Source organism: Nerophis lumbriciformis, linkage group LG16, assembly GCF_033978685.3.
Source record: "Nerophis lumbriciformis linkage group LG16, RoL_Nlum_v2.1, whole genome shotgun sequence".
NCBI lineage: Eukaryota > Metazoa > Chordata > Actinopteri > Syngnathiformes > Syngnathidae > Nerophis > Nerophis lumbriciformis.
This window is the reverse complement of record NC_084563.2, coordinates 39,380,903-39,404,883: the sequence shown is the minus strand read 5'-3', so window position 1 is coordinate 39,404,883 and position 23,981 is coordinate 39,380,903. Positions and strand designations below refer to the sequence as shown.

Here is a 23,981-nt window from a genome sequence, read left to right as displayed (position 1 = left end):
CTCACACCGTCCCGAAGATGATCAAGAGAAGAATATCGACCCTAGCTTCCCTGGCCTACTGACATGAGGGTATGTCTACAGAATATATTAATTGATGAAAATTGGGCTGTCTGCACTCTCAAAGTGCATGTTGTTGCCAAGTGTATTCCATATGCTGTAAACCTAGTTCATAGTTGTTAGTTTCCTTTAATGCCAAACAAACACATACCAATCGTTGGTTAGAAGGCGATCGCCGAATTTGTCCTCGCTTTCTCCCGTGTCGCTGGCTGTCGTGTCGTTTTCGTCGGTTTCGCTTGCATACGGTTCAAACCGATATGGCTCAATAGCGTCAGTTTCTTCTTCAATTTCATTTTCGCTACCTCCCTCCACACTACAACCATCCGTTTCAATACATGCGTAATCTGTTGAATCGCTTAAGCCGTTGAAATCCGAGTCTGAATCTGAGCTGATGTCGCTATAGCTTGCTGTTCTTTCCGCCATGTTTGTTTGTGTTGGCTTCACTATGTGACGTCAAAGGAAAATGGACGGTTGGTTAAAATCAGGCACTTTGAAGCTTTTTTGAGGGATATTGCGTGATGGGTAAAATTATGAAAAAAACTTCGAAAAATGTAATAAGCCACTGGGAACTGATTTTTAATGGTTTTAACAATTCTGAAATTGTGATAATGTTCCCCTTTAATTCTCGCCTGATTTAGCCATTTTTTACCGCTTTTGACGTGTGTTTGGGGGTCATAGTCCTGTTGGAACACCCAACTGCGCCCAAGACCCAACCTCCGGGCTGATGATTTTAGGTTGTCCTGAAGAATTTGGAGGTAATCCTCCTTTTTCATAGTCCCATTTACTCTCTGTAAAGCACCAGTTCCGATGGCAGGAAAACAGGCTCAGAGCATAATACTACCACCACCACCATGCTTGACGGTATGAATGGTGTTCCTGGGATTAAAAGGCATCACCTTTTCTCCTCCACACATACTGCTGGGTATTGTGGCCAAACAGCTCAATTTTTGTTTCATCTGACATCACATGGACAAAGATAAGAACTTCTGGAGGAAAGTTCTGTGGTCAGATGAAACAAAAATTGAGCTGTTTGGCCACAATCATCAGCCCGGAGATTGGGTCTTCGGCGCAGTTGGGTGTTCCAACAGGACAATGACCCGAAACACACGTCAAAAGTGGTAAAGGACGTGTGGCAATGCTGAAGAAACAAGTCCATGTCAGAAAACCAACACATTTAGCTGAACTGCACCAATTGTGTCAAGAGTGGTCAAAAATTCAACCAAAAGCTTGCCAACAGCGCCTTATTGCAGTGAAACTTGCCAAGGGACATGTAACCAAATATTAACATTGCTGTATGTATACTTTTGACCCAGCAGATTTGGTCACATTTTCAGTAGACTCATAATAAATTCATAAAAGAACCAAACTTCATGAATGTTTTTTGTGACCAACAAGTATGTGCTCCAATCACTCTATTACAAAAAAATAAGAGTTGTAGAAATGATTGGAAACTCAAGACAGCCATGACATTATGTTCTTTACAAGTGTATGTAAAATTTTAATCGCGACTAATATATATATACATATATATATACATATATATATACATATATATATACATATATATATATATACACACACACACACACACACACACACATATATATATATATATATATATATATATATATATATATATATATATATATATATATATATATATATATATATATATATATATATATATATATATATATATATATATATATAAATGCTGTATACATAGATAGATAGATATACCGGCCCCCAGACACATTTTTTTCTCTAAATTTGGCCCCCCGAGTCAAAATAGTTGCCCAGGCCTGGTATAGAGTTTGCATCTTGTCCCCGTGCGTGTGTAGGTATTCCGAAAATATGTAAATTTGAAGATTTTAATTTGCTAATAGGTATGGATGTGAGTGTGAACGATTGCTTGTCTATATGTGCCCTGTGACCCGCCCAAAGTCAGCTGGGATAGGCTCCAGCTAACCTGCGACCCAAGTGAGGATAAGTGGTCAAGAAAAAGACTTCATCTCGCCGCCCTGCAAGCCCCCGCCACAAATATCCGGCAGTCCTGTGGCAACCACCTGGTGTTCCTCACTTGTCTAAAGCAATTAAACTATACTGAAATACAGTAACACCGTGTTTTTCAACCACTAGTGTGCCGTGAAATACAGTCTGGTGTGCCGTGGGAGATTATCTAATTTCACCTATTTAGGTAAAAAAATATTTTTTGCACACCAGTAATTATAGTCTGCAAATGATGTATTGTTGTTGAGTGTCGGTGCTATCTAGAGCTCGGCAGAGTAACCGTGTAATACTCTTCCATGTCAGTAGGTGGCAGCCAGTAGCTAATTGCTTTGTAGATGTCGGAAACAGCGGGAGGCAGCGTGCAGATAAAAAAGGTGTCTAATGCTTAAACCAAAAATAAACTAAAGGTGAGTGCCCCTAAGAAAAGGCATTGAAGCTTAGGGAAGGCTATGCGGAACGAAACTAAAACTGAACTGGCTACAAAGTAAACAAAAACAGAATGCTGGACGACAGCAAAGACTTACTGTGGAGCAAAGACGGCATCCACGATGTACATCCGAACATGCCATGACAATCGACAAGGTCCCCACAAAGAAGGATAAAAACAACTGAAATATTCTTGATTGCTAAAACAAAGTAGATGCGGGAAGTATCGCTCAAAGGAAGACATGAAACTGCTACAGGAAAATAGCAACAAAAGAGAAAAAGCCACCAAAATAGGAGCGCAAGACAAGAACTAAAACACTACACACAGGAAAACAGCAACAAAACTAAAAATAAGTCAGGGTGTGATGTGACAGGTGGTGACAGTACACCTACTTTGAGACAAGAGCTATATTGACGCATGCTTGGTTATGCTTTAAAGTCATATCCAACAATTGCGACAACGACTTTTTACTGTCAACTGAGTTTCGTTTTTTCATGATTTCTGCTGGTGGTGTGCCTCCGGATTCTTTCAACGCAAAAAATGCACCTTGGTTAAAAAAAGGTTGAAAAACACTGCTTTAACACACTGAATCCTGTAAGAAGATCCTCATTCTTCAAAAATCTATACTCTTGAGCCAAATGTCAGCCTCTTACTTGTTCCAAGTGACTTGCAAATAGCGGTATCACTCACCATCTTCGAAAAGGGAACCAAACAAACACCGACCCCACAGTTAGACAACAATTCCGTATCTACACTATATTGCCAAAAGTATTTGGCCACCTATCCAAATGATAAGAATTGTGGTGTGGGGTTGTTTTTCAGGACCTGGGCTTGGCCCCTTAGTTCCAGTGAAAGGAACTTTGAATGCTCCAGGATACCAAAACATTTTGGACAATTCCATGCTCCCAACCTTGTGGGCACAGTTTGGAGCGGGCCCCTTTCTCTTTGGTGGTTTGGTGGTAGCGTCCCGGAAGAGTTAGTGCTGCAAGGGGTTCTGGGTATTTGTTCTGTTGTGTTTATGTTATGTTACGGTGCGGATGTTCTCCCGAAATGTGTTTGTCATTCTTGTTTGGTGTGGGTTCACAGTGTGGCGCATATTTGTAACAGTGTTAAAGTTGTTTATACGGCCACCCTCAGTGTGACCTGTGTGGCTTTTGATCAAGAATGTCTTGCATTCACTTATGTGCGTGTAAAAGCCGCAAATATTTTGTAAATGAGTCGGCACGCTGTGTGTATGGAGGAAAAGCGGACGTGACGACAGATTGTAGAGGACGCTAAAGGCGGTGCCCTTAAGGCACGCCCCCAAGATTGTTTTTCGGGAAAGCAAATACAGTGTAATCATTTGGTTGCCAGGAGAACGGTACATTTCGGACTGCATTGTGCTGAGGTTAACTTAAATGAATACATTTTTTCTCAGGAGTTGGGCTTGGCCCCTTAGTCCCAGTGAAAGGAACTTTAAATGTTCAAGGATACCAAAACATTTTGGACAATCCCATGCTCCCAACCTTGTGGGAACAGTTTGGAGCGGGCCCCTTTCCTCTTCCAACATGACTGTGCGCAAGTGCACAAAGCAAGGTCCATAAAGACATGGATGACAGAGTCTGGTGTGGATGAACTTGACTGGCCTGCACAGAGTCCTGACCTGAACCCGATAGAACACCTTTGGGATGAATTAGAACGGAGACTGAGAGCCAGGCCTTCTCGACCAACATCAGTGTGTGACCTCACCAATGCGCTTTTGGAAGAATGGTCGAGAAATTCCTATAAACACACTCCGCAACCTTGTGTACAGCCTTCCCAGCAGAGTTGAAGCTGTAATAGCTGCAAAAGGTGGACCAACGTCATATTGAACCCTATGGGTTAGGAATGGGATGGCACTTCAAGTTCATATGTGAATTAAGGCAGGTGGCCAAATACTTTTGGCAATATAGTGTATGGCAGGCCTGGGCAATTATTTGACTCGGGGGGCCAGATTTTTATTAAAAAAAAGTGTGTCTGGGGGCCGGTATATCTATTTTTAGGAACACTAATACAAAACCTCACAATAATGATTGAAAGCTAAAAACGTTATGACAGACCGCCTTAAAAAACGGAATGGAATTTGACATTTCTTTACTGAATGAGACACCCAGATTGTACGTGAAAATAAAGAATGTGGGATTTACAATATTAACTATGAAGGATAAAACACTGAATATTGACAGCATATTTTACAAACGTACAATCAACCAAAATGCAACAAACAGTGAAATATGAACGCGAAGGGTTCTGAGATATCTCGTACTGACCAAAGTAACTAATTAGATGATAATAGTAACTAATTAGATGGCCATAGTAACTAATTAGATGAGCATATTAACTAGTATATGATTCAGATTCCCCAATATCACCTTTTTCTCACCTTTTTTTAAGGAGCGCCGTAAAAATGGCTGCTCCGTCGGCGGTCTTGTCTTGTCTCCCTCTGCTCTTAGTGGGACTGTGCCGAAAATATACTTTTCAGTTCTTATGTGTCTTGTGCATGTTAAGAATTGACAATAAATCATCTTGAATCTTGAATCTTGAATTCCAAGCATTGAAAGACTTAGTATAGTTGAAGACTTACGGTCATTAGAAAACATCACTGCACATCGTAATGGCAGCTACATTTTCCATCTTAAACATCTAAAACAATTATTTGGGAATGTCCAGCGGGCCACATTGAAAAGATCAACGGGCCGCTTGTGGCCCCCGGGCCTTAATTTGCCCAAGTCTGGTGTATGGGATTGTGCCTCATGTGTTGGTATGTGAGCATCTACAGCTACAGTAGCAAAATGGCTGCTAATGTCCTATGATGTGACCCTACAATGTGTAACAGTTAAATGTGTATGTAGAACAGCACAAAGCTTGTGTAAAAGTCAGACATAGACACTTCCTGCTCACCCGTGTGGCTGCGCTTGTGCACTAGCAGTACGTTGATGCTGACGCACGACAGGCCGCAGATGTCACAGTTGAGCTTCCCTGTGGGCTGCAAATGTGGACTCATCGGTCCGGCCATGTAAGTCCTCTCCGGTGCCGCCCGTGCCGAGGAGTCCTGCATGGCTGAATAGCGTGAATAGTCCACCAGCGACAGGTCCTCCGGTTCATTCACGTAATCCCTCTCTTCGTCGTTTTCGTCCTCGTCCTCCGTTCTGTCTCCGTCGTATCCTTCTTCCATTCCTTCCTCCACCGCCCCATCTCCTTCCTCTTTTGGAAAAATCGGTCTTTCTTCTTCGGCCTCATTGTTTTCAGGCTCGTCAGGCTCCACCTTGATCATGCCTGAGCAAAAACAAAACCCAACAAGTTTGCGAAATGGATACATTTGTACTTTGGTTTTTGTGGGTTAACCCTAACCCTAACCCTAATCTTAACCCTAACCCTACCCGGTTTCCAAAAACGGTCACCCAAATTTTGCCCAAGTTTTCATTAGCCATCTCAGTTATCGTACAAAAGCCAAAACCAGTGAAGTTGGCACGTTGTGTAATTCGTAAATAAAAACAGAATACAATTTGCAAATCCTTTTCAACTTATATTCAATTGAATAGACCAGTGTTTTTTAACCACTGTGCCGCGGCACACTAGTGTGCCGTGAAATATTGTCTGGTGCGCCGTGGGAAATTATGCAACTTCACCTAATTGGTCCAAAAAATAATTTTTGCAAATCAATAATTATATTAATGTGCCGTTTAGGGATGTCCGATAATATCGGCCTGCCGATATTATCGGCCGATAAATGCGTTAAAATGTAATATCCATCCATCCATTTTCTACCGCTTGTCCTGTTCAGGGTCGCGGGGGGTGCTGGAGCCTATCTCAGCTGCATTCGGGCGGAAGGCGGGGTACACCCTGGACAAGTCGCCCACCTCATCGCAGGGCCAATCGGAAATTATCGGTATCGTTTTTTTTATTATCGGTATCGTTTTTTTTTTTTTTTTTTTTTTTTAAATTAAATCAACATAAAAAAAACACAAGCTACACTTACAATTAGTGCACCAACCCAAAAAACCTCCCTCCCCCATTTACACTCATTCACACAAAAGGGTTGTTTTTTTCCGTTAATAATAATCTGGTTACTACATTATATATCAATATATATCAATACAGTCTGCAAGGGATACAGTCCGTAAGCACACATGATTGTGCGTGCTGCTGGTCCACTAATAGTACTAACCTTTAACAGTAAATTTTACTCATTTTCATTAACTACTAGTTTCTATGTAACTGTTTTTATATTGTTTTACTTTCTTTTTTATTCAAGAAAATGTTTTTAATTTATTTATCTTATTTTTTTATTTTTTATTTTAAAGTACCTTATCTTCACCATACGTGGTTGTCCAAATTAGGCATAATAATGTGTTAATTCCACGACTGCATATATTGGTTGATATCGGTATCGGTAATTAAAGAGTTGGACAATATCGGAATATCGGATATCGGCAAAAACCCATTATCGGACATCCCTAGTGCCGTTGTCTAGTGCACTGTTTTTCAACCTATTTTGGTATGTAAAAGGTATGTAACGCTTAAACCAAAAATGAACAAAAAAGGCAAGTCCCGCTAGGAAAAGGCACTGAAGCATAGGGATGGCTATGCAAAACAAAAGTAAAACTGAACTGGCTACAAAGTAAACAAAAACAGAATGCTGGACGACAGCAAAAACTTACAGCGTGTGGAGCGGAGACGGCGGCCACAAAGTACATCCGTAAATGACATGACAATCAACAGTGTCCCCACAAAGAAGGATAGCGTACGTACAACTTAAAATAGTCTTGATTGCGAAAACAAAGCAGGTGCAAGCAATAGAACTCAAAGGAAGGCGTGACGCTGCTACAGGAGAACACCAACAAAACAGGAAGGGTCATCAAAATAACAGCGCAAGACACTAAAGCACTACACACAGGAAACAACAACAAACTCGAAATAAGGCATGACAACCTGGTGGAGTTTAATTTTTAAACTTTTCTGCTGGTGGTGTGCTTCCGTATTTTTTATTTAATTAAAAAAATGTGCCTTCGATCAAAAAAGGTTGAAAAACACTGGAATAGACTGCAAAGACAAGATATTTAACGTTCAAACTGGTAAACTTTGTTATTTTTTGCAAATATTAGCTCATTTGGAATTTGATGCCTGCGACATGTTTCAAAAAAGCTGGCGCAAGTGGCAAAAAAGACTGAGAAAGTTAAGAATAGCTCATCAAACACTTATGTGGAACGTCCCACAGGTGAACAGGATAATTGGGAACAGGTGGGTGCCATGATTGAGTATAAAAGCAGCTTCCATGAAATGCTCAGTTATTCACAAACAAGGATGGTGCGAGGGTCACCACTTTGTGAACAAATGCGTGAGCAAATTGTCGAACAGTTTAAGAACAACATTTCTCAACGAGCTATTGCAAGGAATTTAGGGATTTCACCATCTACGGTCCGTAATATCATCAAAAGGTTCAGAAAATCTGCAGAAATCACTGCACATAAGCAGCAAGGCTGAAAACCAACATTGAATACCCATGACCTTCGATCCCTCAGGCAGTACTGCATCAAACACCGACATCAGTGTGTAAAGGATATCACCATCTACTGTCCGTAATATCATCAAGAGGTTCAGAGAATCTGGAGATATCACTGCAAAGCCGAAAACCAATATTGAATGCCTGTGACCTTCGATCCCTCAGGCGGTACTGCATCAAAAACCGTGTGTAAAGGATATCACCACATGGGCTCAGGAACACTTCAGAAACCCAGTGTCAGTAATTACAGTTGGTCATTACATCTGTAAGTGCAAGTTAAAACTCTACTATGCAAAGCAAAAGCCATTTATCAACAACACCCAGAAACGCGGTCAGCTTCGCTGGGCCCCAGCTCATCTGAGATGGACTGATGCAAAGTGGAAAAGTGTTTTGTGGTCTGACGAGTCCACATTTCAAATTGTTTTTGGAAACTGTGGACGTCGTGTCCTCCGGACCAAAGAGGAAAAGAACCATCCCGATTGTTATAGGCGCAAAGTTGAAAAGCCAGCATCTGTGATGGTATGGGGGTGTATTAGTGCCCAAGACATGGGTAACTTACACATCTGTGAAGGCACCATTAATGCTGAAAGGTACATACAGGTTTTGTAGCAACATATGTTGCCATTCAAGCAACATCTCATATATTTAATTAAACAAATTCAGTTTTATTTTAAGTCAGAAATTGATCATAGCTGTATATCTCTTTTATGGAGGAATGCCCGTTAATCGAACTGGCATCCAATGTTATTCAAAAAAAGTATAGAAATTGAATCGAGAATCATTTTGAATCTAGTCGTTAACCCCGAAATGTTAATCGAATCAAACCGTGCGATCACAAAAAACAATCCCCTCTTTATTAGTATTTATTTTTGGACAGAATTGCCAAGCAGTGTGGAGACGCACCCCTAAGTTATGAATCGTCACCTAAAATAAACAACATTTCTTAAAAGTATTATTATCACTGGAGGACTGGAAGACACACCGAGTAAGCTAAACTAGTTTGAAACAACATCAATATTTATTTTTCATTAAAAAAAGTTTTTTGTCATTTTTGTTGATGTTGAAAAACTCGGGGAATACGTCCCTGGAAACAGGAGGACTTGAAAGGCAAAAACCAAACAATATAAATAAAGATTGTATGTCACAAATGAGAATAAGTTTAAATTTAACATTTTGTGTTGATGTTGTTAAACTGTTAATTGCACTCACCGTCGCATTTACAGTTAATACATGTGATTGGTAACAGTTGAATATAGTCACGGACTTTCAATATCGGAATCGGCAGCATTAAACCCTGAACGGAACACCTTTAATAAAATTAAATAAAACAAAATTTGGGTATACTATAAAGTGGTCTGAGTACAGCTTGTACTGTATACAGTAGCAAACTCGACAACATATCCCTTGAAATCCTTTAATTTTGCATCCTTTTTACGTCTAGAGCATAAATGTTTGACATTTTTGTGAAGTTTTGTGCATTTTTAAACTGTTAAAATTGTTATGTTTAAAAAAAAAAAAACAACAACAACATAAATATATAAAATTGCATCAAATTAAATATAAAATGTCGAAATTAATTATGAATAATAATTTGTTAATAAAATAAATAAATTAATTGCTTGAATGATTTAATTTTGCATAATTTGGTCGTCTTGAGCATAAATGTTTGACATTTTTGTGACGTTTTGTGCATTTTTAAACTGTTAAAATTGTTGTATGATTTTTTTTTGAAAAATGAAAATAAATATATAAAATTGCATCAAATTAAATATAAAATGTCGAAATTAATTATGAATAATAATTTGTTAATAAAATAAATAAATTAATTGCTTAAACGATTTCATTTTGCATCATTTAGTCGTCTTGAGCATAAATGTTTGACATTTTTGTGAAGTTTTGTGCATTTTTAAACTATTAAAATTGTTGAATGTTTTTTTGGAAAAATTAACATAAATGTATACAATTAATTGTATTAAATTAAATATAACATGTCGAAATTAATTATGAATAATTATTTGTTAATAAAATAAATGAAATAGTTACTTAAATTATTTCATTTTGCATCATTTAGTCGTCTTGAGCATAAATGATTGATATTTTTGTGAAGTTTTGTGCATTTTTATACTGTTAAAATTGTTGTATGATTTTTTTGGGGAAAAATTAACATAAATATACAAAATCAATTGCATCAAATACGAATAATAATTTGGTGATAAAATAAATGAAGTAATTGCTTAAAATTAATGATTTTCCTTGTGCAATACGACGTTTTTGTAGTCATAGAAATATTTTCTGAAATAATTAGGATTTCTATATCTACTATTTTTGTGTTTGTTCTTTAAACATTTATTCATTAATCGCTTATTCTTTAACAAATTTCCAGGGGTAAATTGCAAATTTTTATTGCAACTGCCACTTTCTCAGCAGTTTTATTATACACAGTATAACGGTCTTAGTTTTTTCATTGTACATGGAAAAAAAACTGCTTGCAATATGCATTTTCTTACCGGTGCCGGTACCAAAATCAAAGAGGAAAAGAACCATCCGGATTGTTATAGGCGCAAAGTTGAAAAGCCAGCATCTGTGATGGTATGGGGGTGTATTAGTGCCCAAGACATGGGTAACTTACACATCTGTGAAGGCGCCATTAATGCTGAAAGGTACATACAGGTTTTGGAGCAACATACAGGTAAAAGCCAGTAAATTAGAATATTTTGAAAAACTTGATTTATTTCAGTAATTGCATTCAAAAGGTGTAACTTGTACATTATATTTATTCATTGCACACAGACTGATGCATTCAAATGTTTATTTCATTTAATTTTGATGATTTGAAGTGGCAACAAATGAAAATCCAAAATTCCGTGTGTCACAAAATTAGAATATTACTTAAGGCTAATACAAAAAAGGGATTTTTAGAAATGTTGGCCAACTGAAAAGTATGAAAATGAAAAATATGAGCATGTACAATACTCAATACTTGGTTGGAGCTCCTTTTGCCTCAATTACTGCGTTAATGCGGCGTGGCATGGAGTCGATGAGTTTCTGGCACTGCTCAGGTGTTATGAGAGCCCAGGTTGCTCTGATAGTGGCCTTCAACTCTTCTGCGTTTTTGGGTCTGGCATTCTGCATCTTCCTTTTCACAATACCCCACAGATTTTCTATGGGGCTAAGGTCAGGGGAGTTGGCGGGCCAATTTAGAACAGAAATACCATGGTCCGTAAACCAGGCACGGGTAGATTTTGCGCTGTGTGCAGGCGCCAAGTCCTGTTGGAACTTGAAATCTCCATCTCCATAGAGCAGGTCAGCAGCAGGAAGCATGAAGTGCTCTAAAACTTGCTGGTAGACGGCTGCGTTGACCCTGGATCTCAGGAAACAGAGTGGACCGACACCAGCAGATGACATGGCACCCCAAACCATCACCCAACAATGCAAATTTTGCATTTCCTTTGGAAATCGAGGTCCCAGAGTCTGGAGGAAGACAGGAGAGGCACAGGATCCACGTTGCCTGAAGTCTAGTGTAAAGTTTCCACCATCAGTGATGGTTTGGGGTGCCATGTCATCTGCTGGTGTCGGTCCACTCTGTTTCCTGAGATCCAGGGTCAATGCAGCCGTCTACCAGCAAGTTTTAGAGCACTTCATGCTTCCTGCTGCTGACCTGCTCTATGGAGATGGAGATTTCAAGTTCCAACAGGACTTGGCGCCTGCACACAGCGCAAAATCTACCCGTGCCTGGTTTACGGACCATGGTATTTCTGTTCTAAATTGGCCCGCCAACTCCCCTGACCTTAGCCCCATAGAAAATCTGTGGGGTATTGTGAAAAGGAAGATGCAGAATGCCAGACCCAAAAACGCAGAAGAGTTGAAGGCCACTATCAGAGCAACCTGGGCTCTCATAACACCTGAGCAGTGCCAGAAACTCATCGACTCCATGCCACGCCGCATTAACGCAGTAATTGAGGCAAAAGGAGCTCCAACCAAGTATTGAGTATTGTACATGCTCATATTTTTCATTTTCATACTTTTCAGTTGGCCAACATTTCTAAAAATCCCTTTTTTGTATTAGCCTTAAGTAATATTCTAATTTTGTGACACACGGAATTTTGGATTTTCATTTGTTGCCACTTCAAATCATCAAAATTAAATGAAATAAACATTTGAATGCATCAGTCTGTGTGCAATGAATAAATATAATGTACAAGTTACACCTTTTGAATGCAATTACTGAAATAAATCAAGTTTTTCAAAATATTCTAATTTACTGGCTTTTACCTGTATGTTGCCATACAAGCAACGTTACCATGGACGCCCCTGCTTATTTCAGCAAGACAATGCCAAGCCACGTGTTACATCAACGTGGCTTCATAGTAAAAGAGTGCGGGTACTAGACTGGCCTGCCTGTAGTCCAGACCTGTCTCCCATTGAAAATGTGTGGCGCATTATGAAGCCTAAAATACCACAACGGAGACCCCCGGACTGTTGAACAACTTAAGCTGTACATAAAGCAAGAATGGGAAAGAATTCCACCTGAGAAGCTTCAAAATTTACACCTAACACAATTTCCCAACTCATATGGAAACGGGGTTTGTATTTTGGTACTTTTCGATACTTTTGAAATAAAGGAGACAACAAAGAAATGTCATTATTGATGTTTTTTAACAGAACATGTTATGATACATTAAATGTTTCTCATGCAATCAAAGAACGATATTGGCTTTTAGTAATAAGTAGGAAAACAGGTTACAAAGTCTCCTATTGTGACTGCTAACATATGCATTATTATTATTTTAGTATTATTTTGTCAAAATTATGAGGGACAAGCAGTAGAAAATGGAGGAATGGATTATTAATCTACTTGTTCATTTACTGTTAATATCTGGTTACATTCTGTTGTAACATATTCAATCCACACTTCTGTTAACATTTTTCTGTTGTTTGGATACTTAATATAAATTTGGGGTAATACTAAAAATTTAGGTATCGATACCAAGTAGTTACAGGCCATATATTGGTCATAATTAAATATTTCCTGAGTTTATAAACAATAAAAAAAAATCTCAAAAAATATTTTGTGATAATAAAAAATATCAATTTAATCATTGTAGTATCAACTATACAATGTTCTTTTATTTGGTATCGTTACAGTACCCATACAAAAAAAACCATACAGTTTCCTGCACAATTTTGAAAAGCTGACACGAAATCAGGCAATGACCAAAAACAAAGGCCCAGGAAACCTACTTTTACTCAAACATAAAACGATAAAGATGACAAAAACACAACATTAACACAATGCACACCAGACGTGGCTTATGTTGGTTACATTTGCTGCTTTTTGGAGACAAAGCGGAAGAGGAACTTAGTTTTTGCTGATCACGACACGTCAGGAGATGTGTGCTGAAGATTAGGATAAGACATTTCCTGTGAATAAAATTAGTACAGGTAAAAACAAAACAAAAAAAACCTCCATTCCTTGTTTATGTTGCAATGTATTTCACGGTTTAAGAGGTTCTTTTCTTTGAAAAACAAAAGCAAAGGTCCTGCCGATTGCCGACTTATATTCTGGTCACACTGACAGTACATCCTGAGGACTTGTTTGCATGCGACTTGTGCGTCAAGCAGCCACCTGTAAAGACCGTTCCATCCAAGAACCGCAGCGTGGTCTCTGCAGCGACAGGCCCCTCGCACTGTGGTGAGCGCTCAGAGGTGCTATGGAAACTTTGCACTTTGAACGAGCGGAGAAGCCTGGCGTGTCGCAGCAGAGTGAACCACATGTATGATGCACAAGTAGAGCGGGGCTTTCGGAAGCTTGCCTTGCAGGATGGGGAGCACCATCTAAGTTTTTTTTTTTTTCAAATAACACTCGACAAATACATGCACAGTTGTCAGTTTTGGTTGAATGCTGCCATACTTAATTTGTCTCCATATGCATATTTTTTGTATGATTCTTTTTTCCATGAGCAACATGTGGGTTATTGTACCGCCGAACATTGGCCTGGATGAATCACGTATCACACCCACACCTGTTAAAAAACTAAATTAATTCTGATAGTACAAAATAAATATGAATAATTGTCCATTGGACTGTGTTATAAATGCATTTTACGTGCCTGCTTTTCTTTGTCAATACAATGCTTGCAGCAATAGTTATTCTACAATATATAACAAGTGCTAAATAGGGTGTGTAAACTCTAAAAGTGTGTGTACTATTAGCGTGTGATCTACAAACCCAAAACCAGTGAAGTTGGCACGTTGTGTAACTCGTAAATAAAAACAGAATACAAATACAAATCCCTTTCAACCTATATTTAATTGAACAGACTGCAAAGACAAGATATTTAACGTTCGAATTGGAAAACTTTGTTGTTTTTTGCAAATATTAGCTCATTTGGAATTTGATGCCTGCAACATGTTTAAAAAAAACTGGCACAAGTGGCCAAAAAGACTGAGAACACCCACCGTTGTGTAACTCGTAAATAAAAACAGAATACAAATACAAATTCCTTTCAACCTATATTCAATTGAACAGACTGCAAAGACAAGATATTTAACGTTCGAATTGGAAAACTTTGTTGTTTTTTGCAAATATTAGCTCATTTGAAATTTGATGCCTGCAACATGTTTCAAAAAAGCTGGCACAAGTGGCAAAAAAGACTGAGAAAGTTGAGGAATGCTCATCAAACAGTTATTTGGAACATCCCACGGGTGAACAGGCTAATTGGGAACAGGTGGGTGCCATGATTGGGTATAAAAGAAGATTCCATGAAATGCTCAGTCATTTACAAACAAGGATGTGGCGAGGGTCACCACTTTGTGAACAAATGCGTGAGCAAATTGTCGAACAGTTTAAGAACAACATTTCTCATTTAGGAATTTCACCATCTACTGTCCGTAATATCATCAAGAGTTTCAGAGAATCTGGAGATATCACTGCAAAGCCGAAAACCAATATTGAATGCCTGTGACCTTCGATCCCTCAGGCGGTACTGCATCAAAAACCGTGTGCAAAGGATATCACCACATGGGCTCAAGAACACTTCAGAAAACCACTGTCAGTAACTACAGTTTGTCGCTACATCTGTAAGTGCAAGTTAAAACTCTACTATGCAAAGCAAAAGCCATTAATCAACAACACCCAGAAACGCCGCCCGGCTTCGCTGGGCCCGAGCTCATCTAAGATGGACTGAAAAGTGTTTTGTGGTCTTACGAGTCCACATTTCAAATTGTTTTCGGAAACTGTTAGCGTCACATTAGGATCATTTGTAACCCGTTTCCTTACCTATTACTAAAAAACAAGTTGTCTAGTATGTTCTTTATGTTATTTAAGGCCAATATTGTTCTTTGATTGCCCCTCCATGTTCGAACTGCTCCCACAGTGGAGTGTTTTAAGTCTCGTCTTAAGACCCACTTTTATTGTCTGGCTTTTAACACTACGTGAGTTGTGTGCACTGCAAAAACTGAAATCTAAGTAAGATTAAATATCTCAAATAAGGGTGATATTTGCTTATTTTCTGTCTGGTAAGATAATTCTTCTCACTAAGCAGATTTTATGTTAGAGTGTTTTACTTGTTTTAAGGGTTTTGGTCCTAAATGATCTCAGTAAGATATTACAGCTCGTTGCTGAGATTTGATTACCTATATTGAGTAAAACATGCTTGAAACTAGAATATCAACTGTTGCAAAGCTGTGTCATCAACACTCACAGGTATAAAACTACTTTTTTAAAGTCATAATTTCTTACTTCAAGCATGAAAAAAAAAATCATGATTATGTCAAGATAGCATTTACTTAATTTAAGAATATTGTTCAACATACTGAGCAAAAATGTCTCTTTTTTTCTACCAAGAAAAGTGCACTTGTTAATAGTGAGGATATATTTATTTTAAGGTATTTTTGGGTTCATTGAAGTTAGCTAATTTTACTTGTTTTGGAAATCCTCGATAAGCCGAATTTTCTTGTTCTATTGGCAGATAATTTTGCTTAGTTCAAATAAAATACCCCTAATTTTTGTATTTTTTTTTTCTTGTTTTTGAACACTGACTTTTTGCAGTGTGGTCCTCTGTGTTTTTAAATGTAGATTTTTATTTATTGTTTTAATTGGGTTTACCCTTTAAAATAGTTTTTAATCATGTTTATTTTTATATTGTTTTTATATTGATTTATTTTTTTGTTTTTATTCGGTCATTGGTGGCGCTAAGGATAATATTTGAATATTGTTTTTAAAATTGTTGTGCAGCACTTTGGAAACATTTTTGTTGTTTAAATGTGCTACACAAATAAAGTGGATTGGATTGATTGCCTAAGAAATGTTTAATGTATCATAAAATGTTCTGCTAAAAAAAGCCAAATAATGAAATTTCTTTGTGGTCGCCTTTATTTCAAAAGTATCGCAAAGTATCCAAATACATGTTGGTACCGACACCGCTAAGAATCTGCATATTGCAAGGACTTTTTTTCCATGTACAAAGAAAAAAACAAAGACCATTGGAAGAAACACATCGATTTGTTTGAACCAGCCCCTTAAGTAATGCAGAAGAAAAATTATAAAATGGTATTGCTGAATAGACAGTGTTTCTAATATTTAAATTTTTGACAGTCCAAATATGTTGACACACTGCAAAAAGTCAGTGTTCAAAAACAAGAAAAAAATATACAAAAATTAGGGGTATTTTATTTGAACTAAGCAAAATTATCTGCCAATTGAACAAGATAATTCGGCTTGTTAAGACTTTCAAAAACAAGTAAAATTAGCTAACCTCAATGAACCCAAAAATACCTTAAAATAAGAATATTCTCACTAATACCAAGTGCACTTTTCTTGGTCGAAAAAAAATTTGACGTTTTTGCTCAATATGTTGAAAAATATTCTTAAATTAAGTAAATGCTAGTGCCATTATCTTGACATAATCATGATTTTTTTTTTCATGCTTGAAGTAAGAAATTATTACTTTAAAAAAGTAGTTTTATACTTGTGAGTGTTGATGACACAGCTTTGCATCAGTTGATATTCTAGTTTCAAGCATGTTTTACTCAATATAGGTCATACAATCTCAGCAACAAGCTGTAATATCTTACTGAAATAATTTAGGACCAAAACACTTAAAACAAGTAAAACACTAACATAAAATCTGCTTAGTGAGAAGAATGATCTTATCAGACAGAAAATAAGCAAATATCACCCTTATTTGAGATATTTCATCTTACTTAGAGTTCAGTTTTTGCAGTGCACATACACAGGCGGAATATTCTCTCTCACTTTTGCAGCTGGATCGCCTTCTTTGTCTCATCCATTTGTGTATAAATGTGCCAGTTTGGACGTATATTTAAAACTTGCTAAATATAGACTCAAAACAGCGGGCGCAAAACAATTCAGTCTTGATAAATCACAGATGGCATTGCTAAATGATTATACCTACATCTCCTCCTCCTAGTAACAGGATAAGTGTGGGCGTTCTGATAATCAGCATACATTCTGCATATATGAAGACAAACACACTAAAGGGATTGCACTCTCTATTTTGCTCATTTAAGAAACTCAACCCTCTGTGCACAAGTTTAGTAGATCAGTTCGGCGTGCGCTAATAATCCCCTCAATTCCCCCCAAAAATGGATTAACTGGCTGGAATATAAAGACAATATAACATACATCCATAAACGTGGATGCATATGCAAAAGTGCAATATATTTATCTGTACAGTAATCTATTTATTTATATCTGCACCTTATTGATTTTTTTATCCTGCACTACCATGAGGTAATGCAACGAAATTTCATTCTTATCTGTATTGTAAAGTTCAAATTTGAATGACAATAAAAAGGAAGTCTAAGTCTAAATCTAAGTCTATCAAGTTTGCAGGTTGTTTTAATACACGCATATTTTTTTTAATTTAATTAGTTTATTCTATTATTTACTGTATTACTTACACACACAAACATTTAGTAAGCCCTAAAAGCATACTTGCCAACCTTGAGACCTCCGATTTCGGGAGGTGGGGGGTAGGGGGGTAATAGGGCGGGGGGTGGGGCGTGGTTGGGGGCGTGGTTAAGAGGGGAGGAGTATATTTACAGCTAGAATTCACCAAGTCAATTATTTTATGTATATATATATATATATATATATATATATATATATATATATATAAATATAAGAAATACTTGACTTTCAGTGAATTCTAGCTATAAATATATATTTATTTTATTATATATATAAAAATAAGAGAAATACTTGAATTTCAGTGTTCATTTATTTACACATATACACACACATAACACTTATCTACTCATTGTTGAGTTAAGGGTTGAATTGTCCATCCTTGTGCTATTCTCTGTCGCTATTTTTCGAACCATGCTGAACACCCTCTCTGATGATGCATTGCTGTGTGAAATGCACTAGATGGCAGTATTGTCCTGTTTAAAAGTGTCACAACATTGCTGTTTACGGCAGACGAACTGCTTTACGGTAGAGGAAAACACGTCACTCAGGTCCGCATGGAGCTGGAGGGGGCGTGGCTTCCAGCTCCGCCTGAATTTCGGGAGATTTTCGGGAGAAAATTTGTCCCGGGAGGTTTTCGGGAGAGGCGCTGAATTTCGGGAGTCTCCTGGAAAATCCGGTAGGGTTGGCAAGTATGCCTAAAAGTGTCCCAGGGCAAACTTTTCAAATCTGATATGATACCGACATCGGCCTTGAGTATTGGCCGATACAGATGTTGATCCGATAGGATATCCGTAAGAATCGTAAACGTACATTTGTTATTTTGTAGTGTGTATTGTGAGAAACGGTTTGATCAATTGAATTCAGTCGAACATAGAACAATGATAAGTATGAAAAACACAAAACTATTTCTTAATAGCCGTCTGGAATAGGGTTATGCTGTCTTTAAATTGAAGTGGAGTGGTCATTTTTTTCGCGACACCTCATAGCCCCGAATAATTAATTAAGTTAAGCTCATGAAGCAGTAAATTAAAAGTCTCGGGGACTTTCTATGTGTAAGTAAAATGCAACTATAATTATTAAACCTACTCAGTGGCCTAGTGGTAAGAGTGTCGGCCCTGAGATCGGTAGGTTGTGAGTTCAAACCCCGGCCTAGTCATACCAAAGACTATAAAAATGGAACCCATTACCTCCCTGCTTGGCACTCAGCATCAAGGGTTGGAATTGGGGGTTAAATCACCAAAAATGATTCCCGGGCGCGACCACCGCAGCTGCCCACTGCTCCCCTCATCTCCCAGGGGGTGATCAAGGGTGATGGGTCAAATGCAGAGAATAATTTCGCCACACCTAGTGTGTGTGTGACAATCATTGGTACTTTACTTTACTTTTTAGTTAATACTTGTTTATATTGACAAATGTGCTGTTTTAGAATGCAATAGTGTTCAATTAAGGAATGCTATTGTGTGCCAAGCTGTTGTGTAGCTGCTAGATGACCTTTTGGGCATGACTTGACTCTAAGAGAAGAAAAGACCAACTTTGTGTGCTTATTGGAGGACATTTACGTGTTAACTTGCACAAGTTAACAGACTGCAGGACTGCTTGTAGATTTTAGATGTGAGCCGATATCATCCGATACTTGCTTATTTACTGGCATTGGACAGATATTTGATATCAATATGAGATCGGTAGATACCCGATATACACCATGACTTTCTACATTGAATGTAAGCGGGACGCCATCATTCTTGATAATCTGACAATAAACTGCAGAGAAATGTCACAGAGGTTTTGCTCGCTCTAGGGTTGTACCGGTACTAGTATAGTATCACAGTACTAATGAATAAAAACCTATACTATACTCTCTTTGAAAAGTACAGTTTCGCCATATTTTTTTTTTTTTTTTTACAGGCATTACAGCGCGCCGTCATCACGTCGTGACATTGCTGGTTTTACCAGCAGAGGAGCATGTTCGGCAGCGCGCAATCACTGAGTACTTACAAGCAGACACAGTATGAAGACAGACAAGGGGGAACGGACGCATTTTGGCTTAAAAACTAACGATAAAGGTGAAGTTATAACACTGAAACGCCCTCAGGAAGAGGTGCTTTAAAACATGGCTAGCTAGCTAGCGGCTAATGTCCATCCGCAATCGGCAGTGTTTTAGCTTAAATCACTAATCCTAGCCTCCATGGCGACAAATAAAGTGATTTTTTTTTACAAGTATCATCCCTGCAGGACGAGGAATAGCTCAACATGCTTCACTACACACCGTAGGAGGATACAATAGCTCACCGGCTTCACAATGTAAACAAATGCCAAGGGTGGATCTACACCTGACATCCACTGTAATGATACCAAGTACAAGAGCGTATCTAGTCGATACTACTATGATTACGTCAATATTTTTATCGCCACAAAATCTTTTTTTCGTTTAAAAATTAAATTCATATTATATTCATAAACTCAGGAAATACGTCCCTGGACACATGAGAACTTAAATTATGATCAATGCATGACCCTGTAACTACTTGGTATCGGATCGATACCTAAATTTGTGTTATCATCCAAACAACATAAGAATAAGTGAATAAGTGTGTGGAGGGAGGGCGTGGCCTGCGGGCCTGCAGCGAAACGGGGTGTGCCAGGACCGGCCTCGAAATCAGCGACAGGTGCGTAGATGGCCCACCTGGGCCTTGTTATCTAATCACCTGTCGCTCTGTTATAAGCAGCAGCCAGGAGGAGATACGGAAAGCAACGGAGAGACTTATTGAAAAATAAAACAATATTGTAACCCTGAAACGGGCTCTCATGTCGGTGCTTGGTGGTCTGAAGAACCCCCAGGAGGGCAACCTCCACAAAGTGATTATTACATTTTAACAGAAGTGTAGATAGAACATAACAGAAAATAAGCAGATATTAACAGTAAATGAACAAGTAGATTAATAATCAATTTTTACAGTTTTTTCTTTATACTGTTGACAAAATAATAGAATGATAAATGACACAATATGTTACTGCATATGTCGGCAGCTAAATTAAGAGCCTTTGTTTGTTTACTTACGACTAAAAGACACGTTGTTGTATGTTCACTATTTTATCTAAGGACAAAATTGTTCTTCGATTGCAATAAGAAACATATGTTTCATGTACCCTAAGATATTTTGTTAAAATAAAGGCAATAATGCCATTTTTTGTGGTCCCCTGTATAGAGAAAAGTATCGAGATACATTTTGTTATGGAAACAACCCTGGTTCATTGAAGTTAGCCCACCTTTAACGCACTGCAACACATTCTCCGTCACGTTGCTGTCGTTCTCTTTCTCCTCCAGAGGCCTCACATCTGCTCCAGCAGTGGTTTTGTCTGAAAAATAGAGACTTCTTGTTTCATTTTGATAACGACGGTAGTACACATTTAAAGACGGAACAGGAACACTTACCGATCCCATTTCTTTCGTGGGTGATAAATCCAGGATTCTCGTCTATGTTCATGATGGAAAACGTTCTTTAAAAAGAAGTATTATCAGATTAGAATATTTCCAATGCATACCATGAATTGATTAACGTGGACCCCGACTTAAACAAGTTGAAAAACTTATTCGGGTGTTACCATTTAGTGGTCAATTGTACGGAATATGTACTGTACTGTGCAATCTACTAATAAAAGTTTCAATCAATCAGTTCTGTTGGTAGTAAAGTCACAGTGAAGGGACCTTTCTGTATCTAACATGTTCACTTTCTGCACATCAAAAAGGGAACATTGTCTATTTTAGGCGTATCGAAGATGTCAGAAGGTCCACGGTTGATTGCTCGACCCTGTCGCCACGTTCTCTGCAGAAGTACTTTCGTTGCAAGAGTAGTAAAAGAACTTTCCACATCATCAGCCACCAACGTTCGTAGAATAATTCATTATTTTTGGGTTCATCAGGAATAATAGCAGGTCTGAATAGCTGATGTGTTTAAGTGCCTATAGCAACTGATCAGAAATACAATAATCAAAATAAATATAAATTTTGTAGAATAATTATACAATCCTCAATGATAACATGGTGAAATTCCAGTATATATTTTTGTGCATTACTAAAAAGTTAAAAAGTACAATACGTTCGTAGAATAATTCATTATTTTTGGGTTCATCAGGAATAATAGCAGGTCTGAATAGCTGATGTGTTTAAGTGCCTATGGCAACTGATCAGAAATACAATAATCAAAATAAATATTCATTTTATAGAATAATTATACAATCCTCAATGATAACATGGTGAAATTCCAATATGTATTTTTGTGCATTACTAAAAAGTTCAAAAGTACGATGCAGCAATTTCTATGAAAGTAATTAACAAGAAATGATCTTACCTGCTGTGTGATGCGCACCTGGAGAAGTTGAAGCTCTCTCAGTGGAAATATCCAGCGCTTTCTTGTGAATAAGGAATAAAAAGCAGCATCACCACGCAGGTTTCTGGAGAGAGCACTTTTTTTTTAAAGGGACAGAACACATTTAACGCAAGGTGGGCCGACCAAGTTCAACATTTGTATTCCATCAACAGCCGTGCTGGGAATAATCAATCACTTTTTCCCGACAATTAATATAAAAACAAATATTGGAAGCTTAACACATTTTGTGTTTATGACCGAATCTACTTGCAATTGTGTCGAAGTGGGTCCAAAATGGGTTGCACACGTGTTAATCACAAGGAGAAACAGCACCATCTGGTGGCTGCAAAAAACCATTACACAACATTAGGGCGTCTACATAAGATACATTGGTTTATTATTAAAACAAAAACGAATAAAATAAAATACTGTACATTTATAATACAAGAGGGTTTCAAACAAGAGTAATAGAGGAATATTAAAAGCACTTCATGACGAAGGGTGCACGATCCCAGAAATGATAAATAAAATATCAGTAATGGATTGATACTAGCGTGATTAGATTTTTCTTATAAATATCTGTGTTTGTTGTTGTTTTGTTGTAAATTTTACTACATTATTGTTATTATTTTATTATTAACTGGCCAGGATCTTCAGCTCTCACTGGATCGGTTCGCAGCCGAGTGTGAAGCGACTGGGATGAGAATCAGCACCTCCAAGTCCGAGTCCATGGTTCTCGTCCGGGAAAGGGTGGAGTGCCATCTCCGGGTTGGGGAGGAGATCTTGCCCCAAGTGGAGGAGTTCAAATACCTCGGAGTCTTGTGGGGGAAGAGTGGATCGTGAGATCGACAGGCGGATCGGTGCGGCGTCTTCAGTAATGTGGACGTTGTATCGATCCGTTGTGGTGAAGAAGGAGCTGAGCCGGAAGGCAAAGCTCTCAATTTACTGGTCGATCTACATTTCCATCCTCACCTATGGTCATGAGCTTTGGGTTAGGACCGAAAGGACAAGATCACGGGTACAAGCGGCCGAAATGGGTTTCCTCCGCCGGTTGGCGGGGCTCTCCCTTAGAGATAGGGTGAGAAGCTCTGCAATCTGTGAGGAACTCAGAGTAAAGCCGCTGCTCCTCCACATCGAGAGGAGCCAGATGAGATGAGAACGCCTCCCTAGGGAGGTGTTTAGGGCACGTCCGACCGGCAGGAGGCCACGGGGAAGACCCAGGACACGTTGGGAAGACTATGTCTCCCGGCTGGCCTGGGAACGCCTCGGGATCCCCCGGTAGGAACTGGACGAAGTGGCTGGGGAGAGGGAAGTCTGGGCTTCTCTGCTTAGGCTGCTGCCCCCGCGACCCGACCTCGGATAAGTGGAAGAAAATGGATGAATGGATGGATTGTTATTATTTTATTATTGATTGAGATATTATTTACAAACTCGCTCACTCACTTAACTCACTTTTTGCTGTTGGGGCTGTTTGAATAAGACCCAATAGTAGAGTTTTTTGTTTTTTTTAACTTGTTTTGAACTATTTCCAAACAATTGTATGGAATAAAAAGGGAATCATTGTACTAATTTGTTGATTTATTTATTACATTTAGACTTAGACTTGGACAAACTTTATTGATCCACAAGGGGAATTGTTCCACACAGTAGCTCAGTTACAAAGGA

The 23,981-nt window shown here is 38.3% G+C and overlaps 1 protein-coding gene across 1 annotated transcript in view; it reads right to left on the bottom strand.

Annotated features, from left to right (window-relative positions):
* Window positions 1–22,365, bottom strand: part of LOC133617263 (zinc finger protein Aiolos-like) — a 48,305-nt gene extending 25,940 nt beyond the window's left edge. Inside the window, exons 1-4 of the mRNA XM_061977149.2 lie at window positions 22,299–22,365; window positions 21,383–21,447; window positions 21,217–21,306; window positions 5,414–5,788 (exon numbers count right to left, since the gene is read on the bottom strand). Of these exons, the coding sequence (XP_061833133.1) occupies window positions 5,414–5,788; window positions 21,217–21,306; window positions 21,383–21,434 (517 nt within the window). The 5' untranslated portion in view covers window positions 21,435–21,447; window positions 22,299–22,365. The remainder of the gene's footprint in view (window positions 1–5,413; window positions 5,789–21,216; window positions 21,307–21,382; window positions 21,448–22,298) is intronic.
* Between the last annotated feature and the right edge of the window lie 1,616 nt (window positions 22,366–23,981).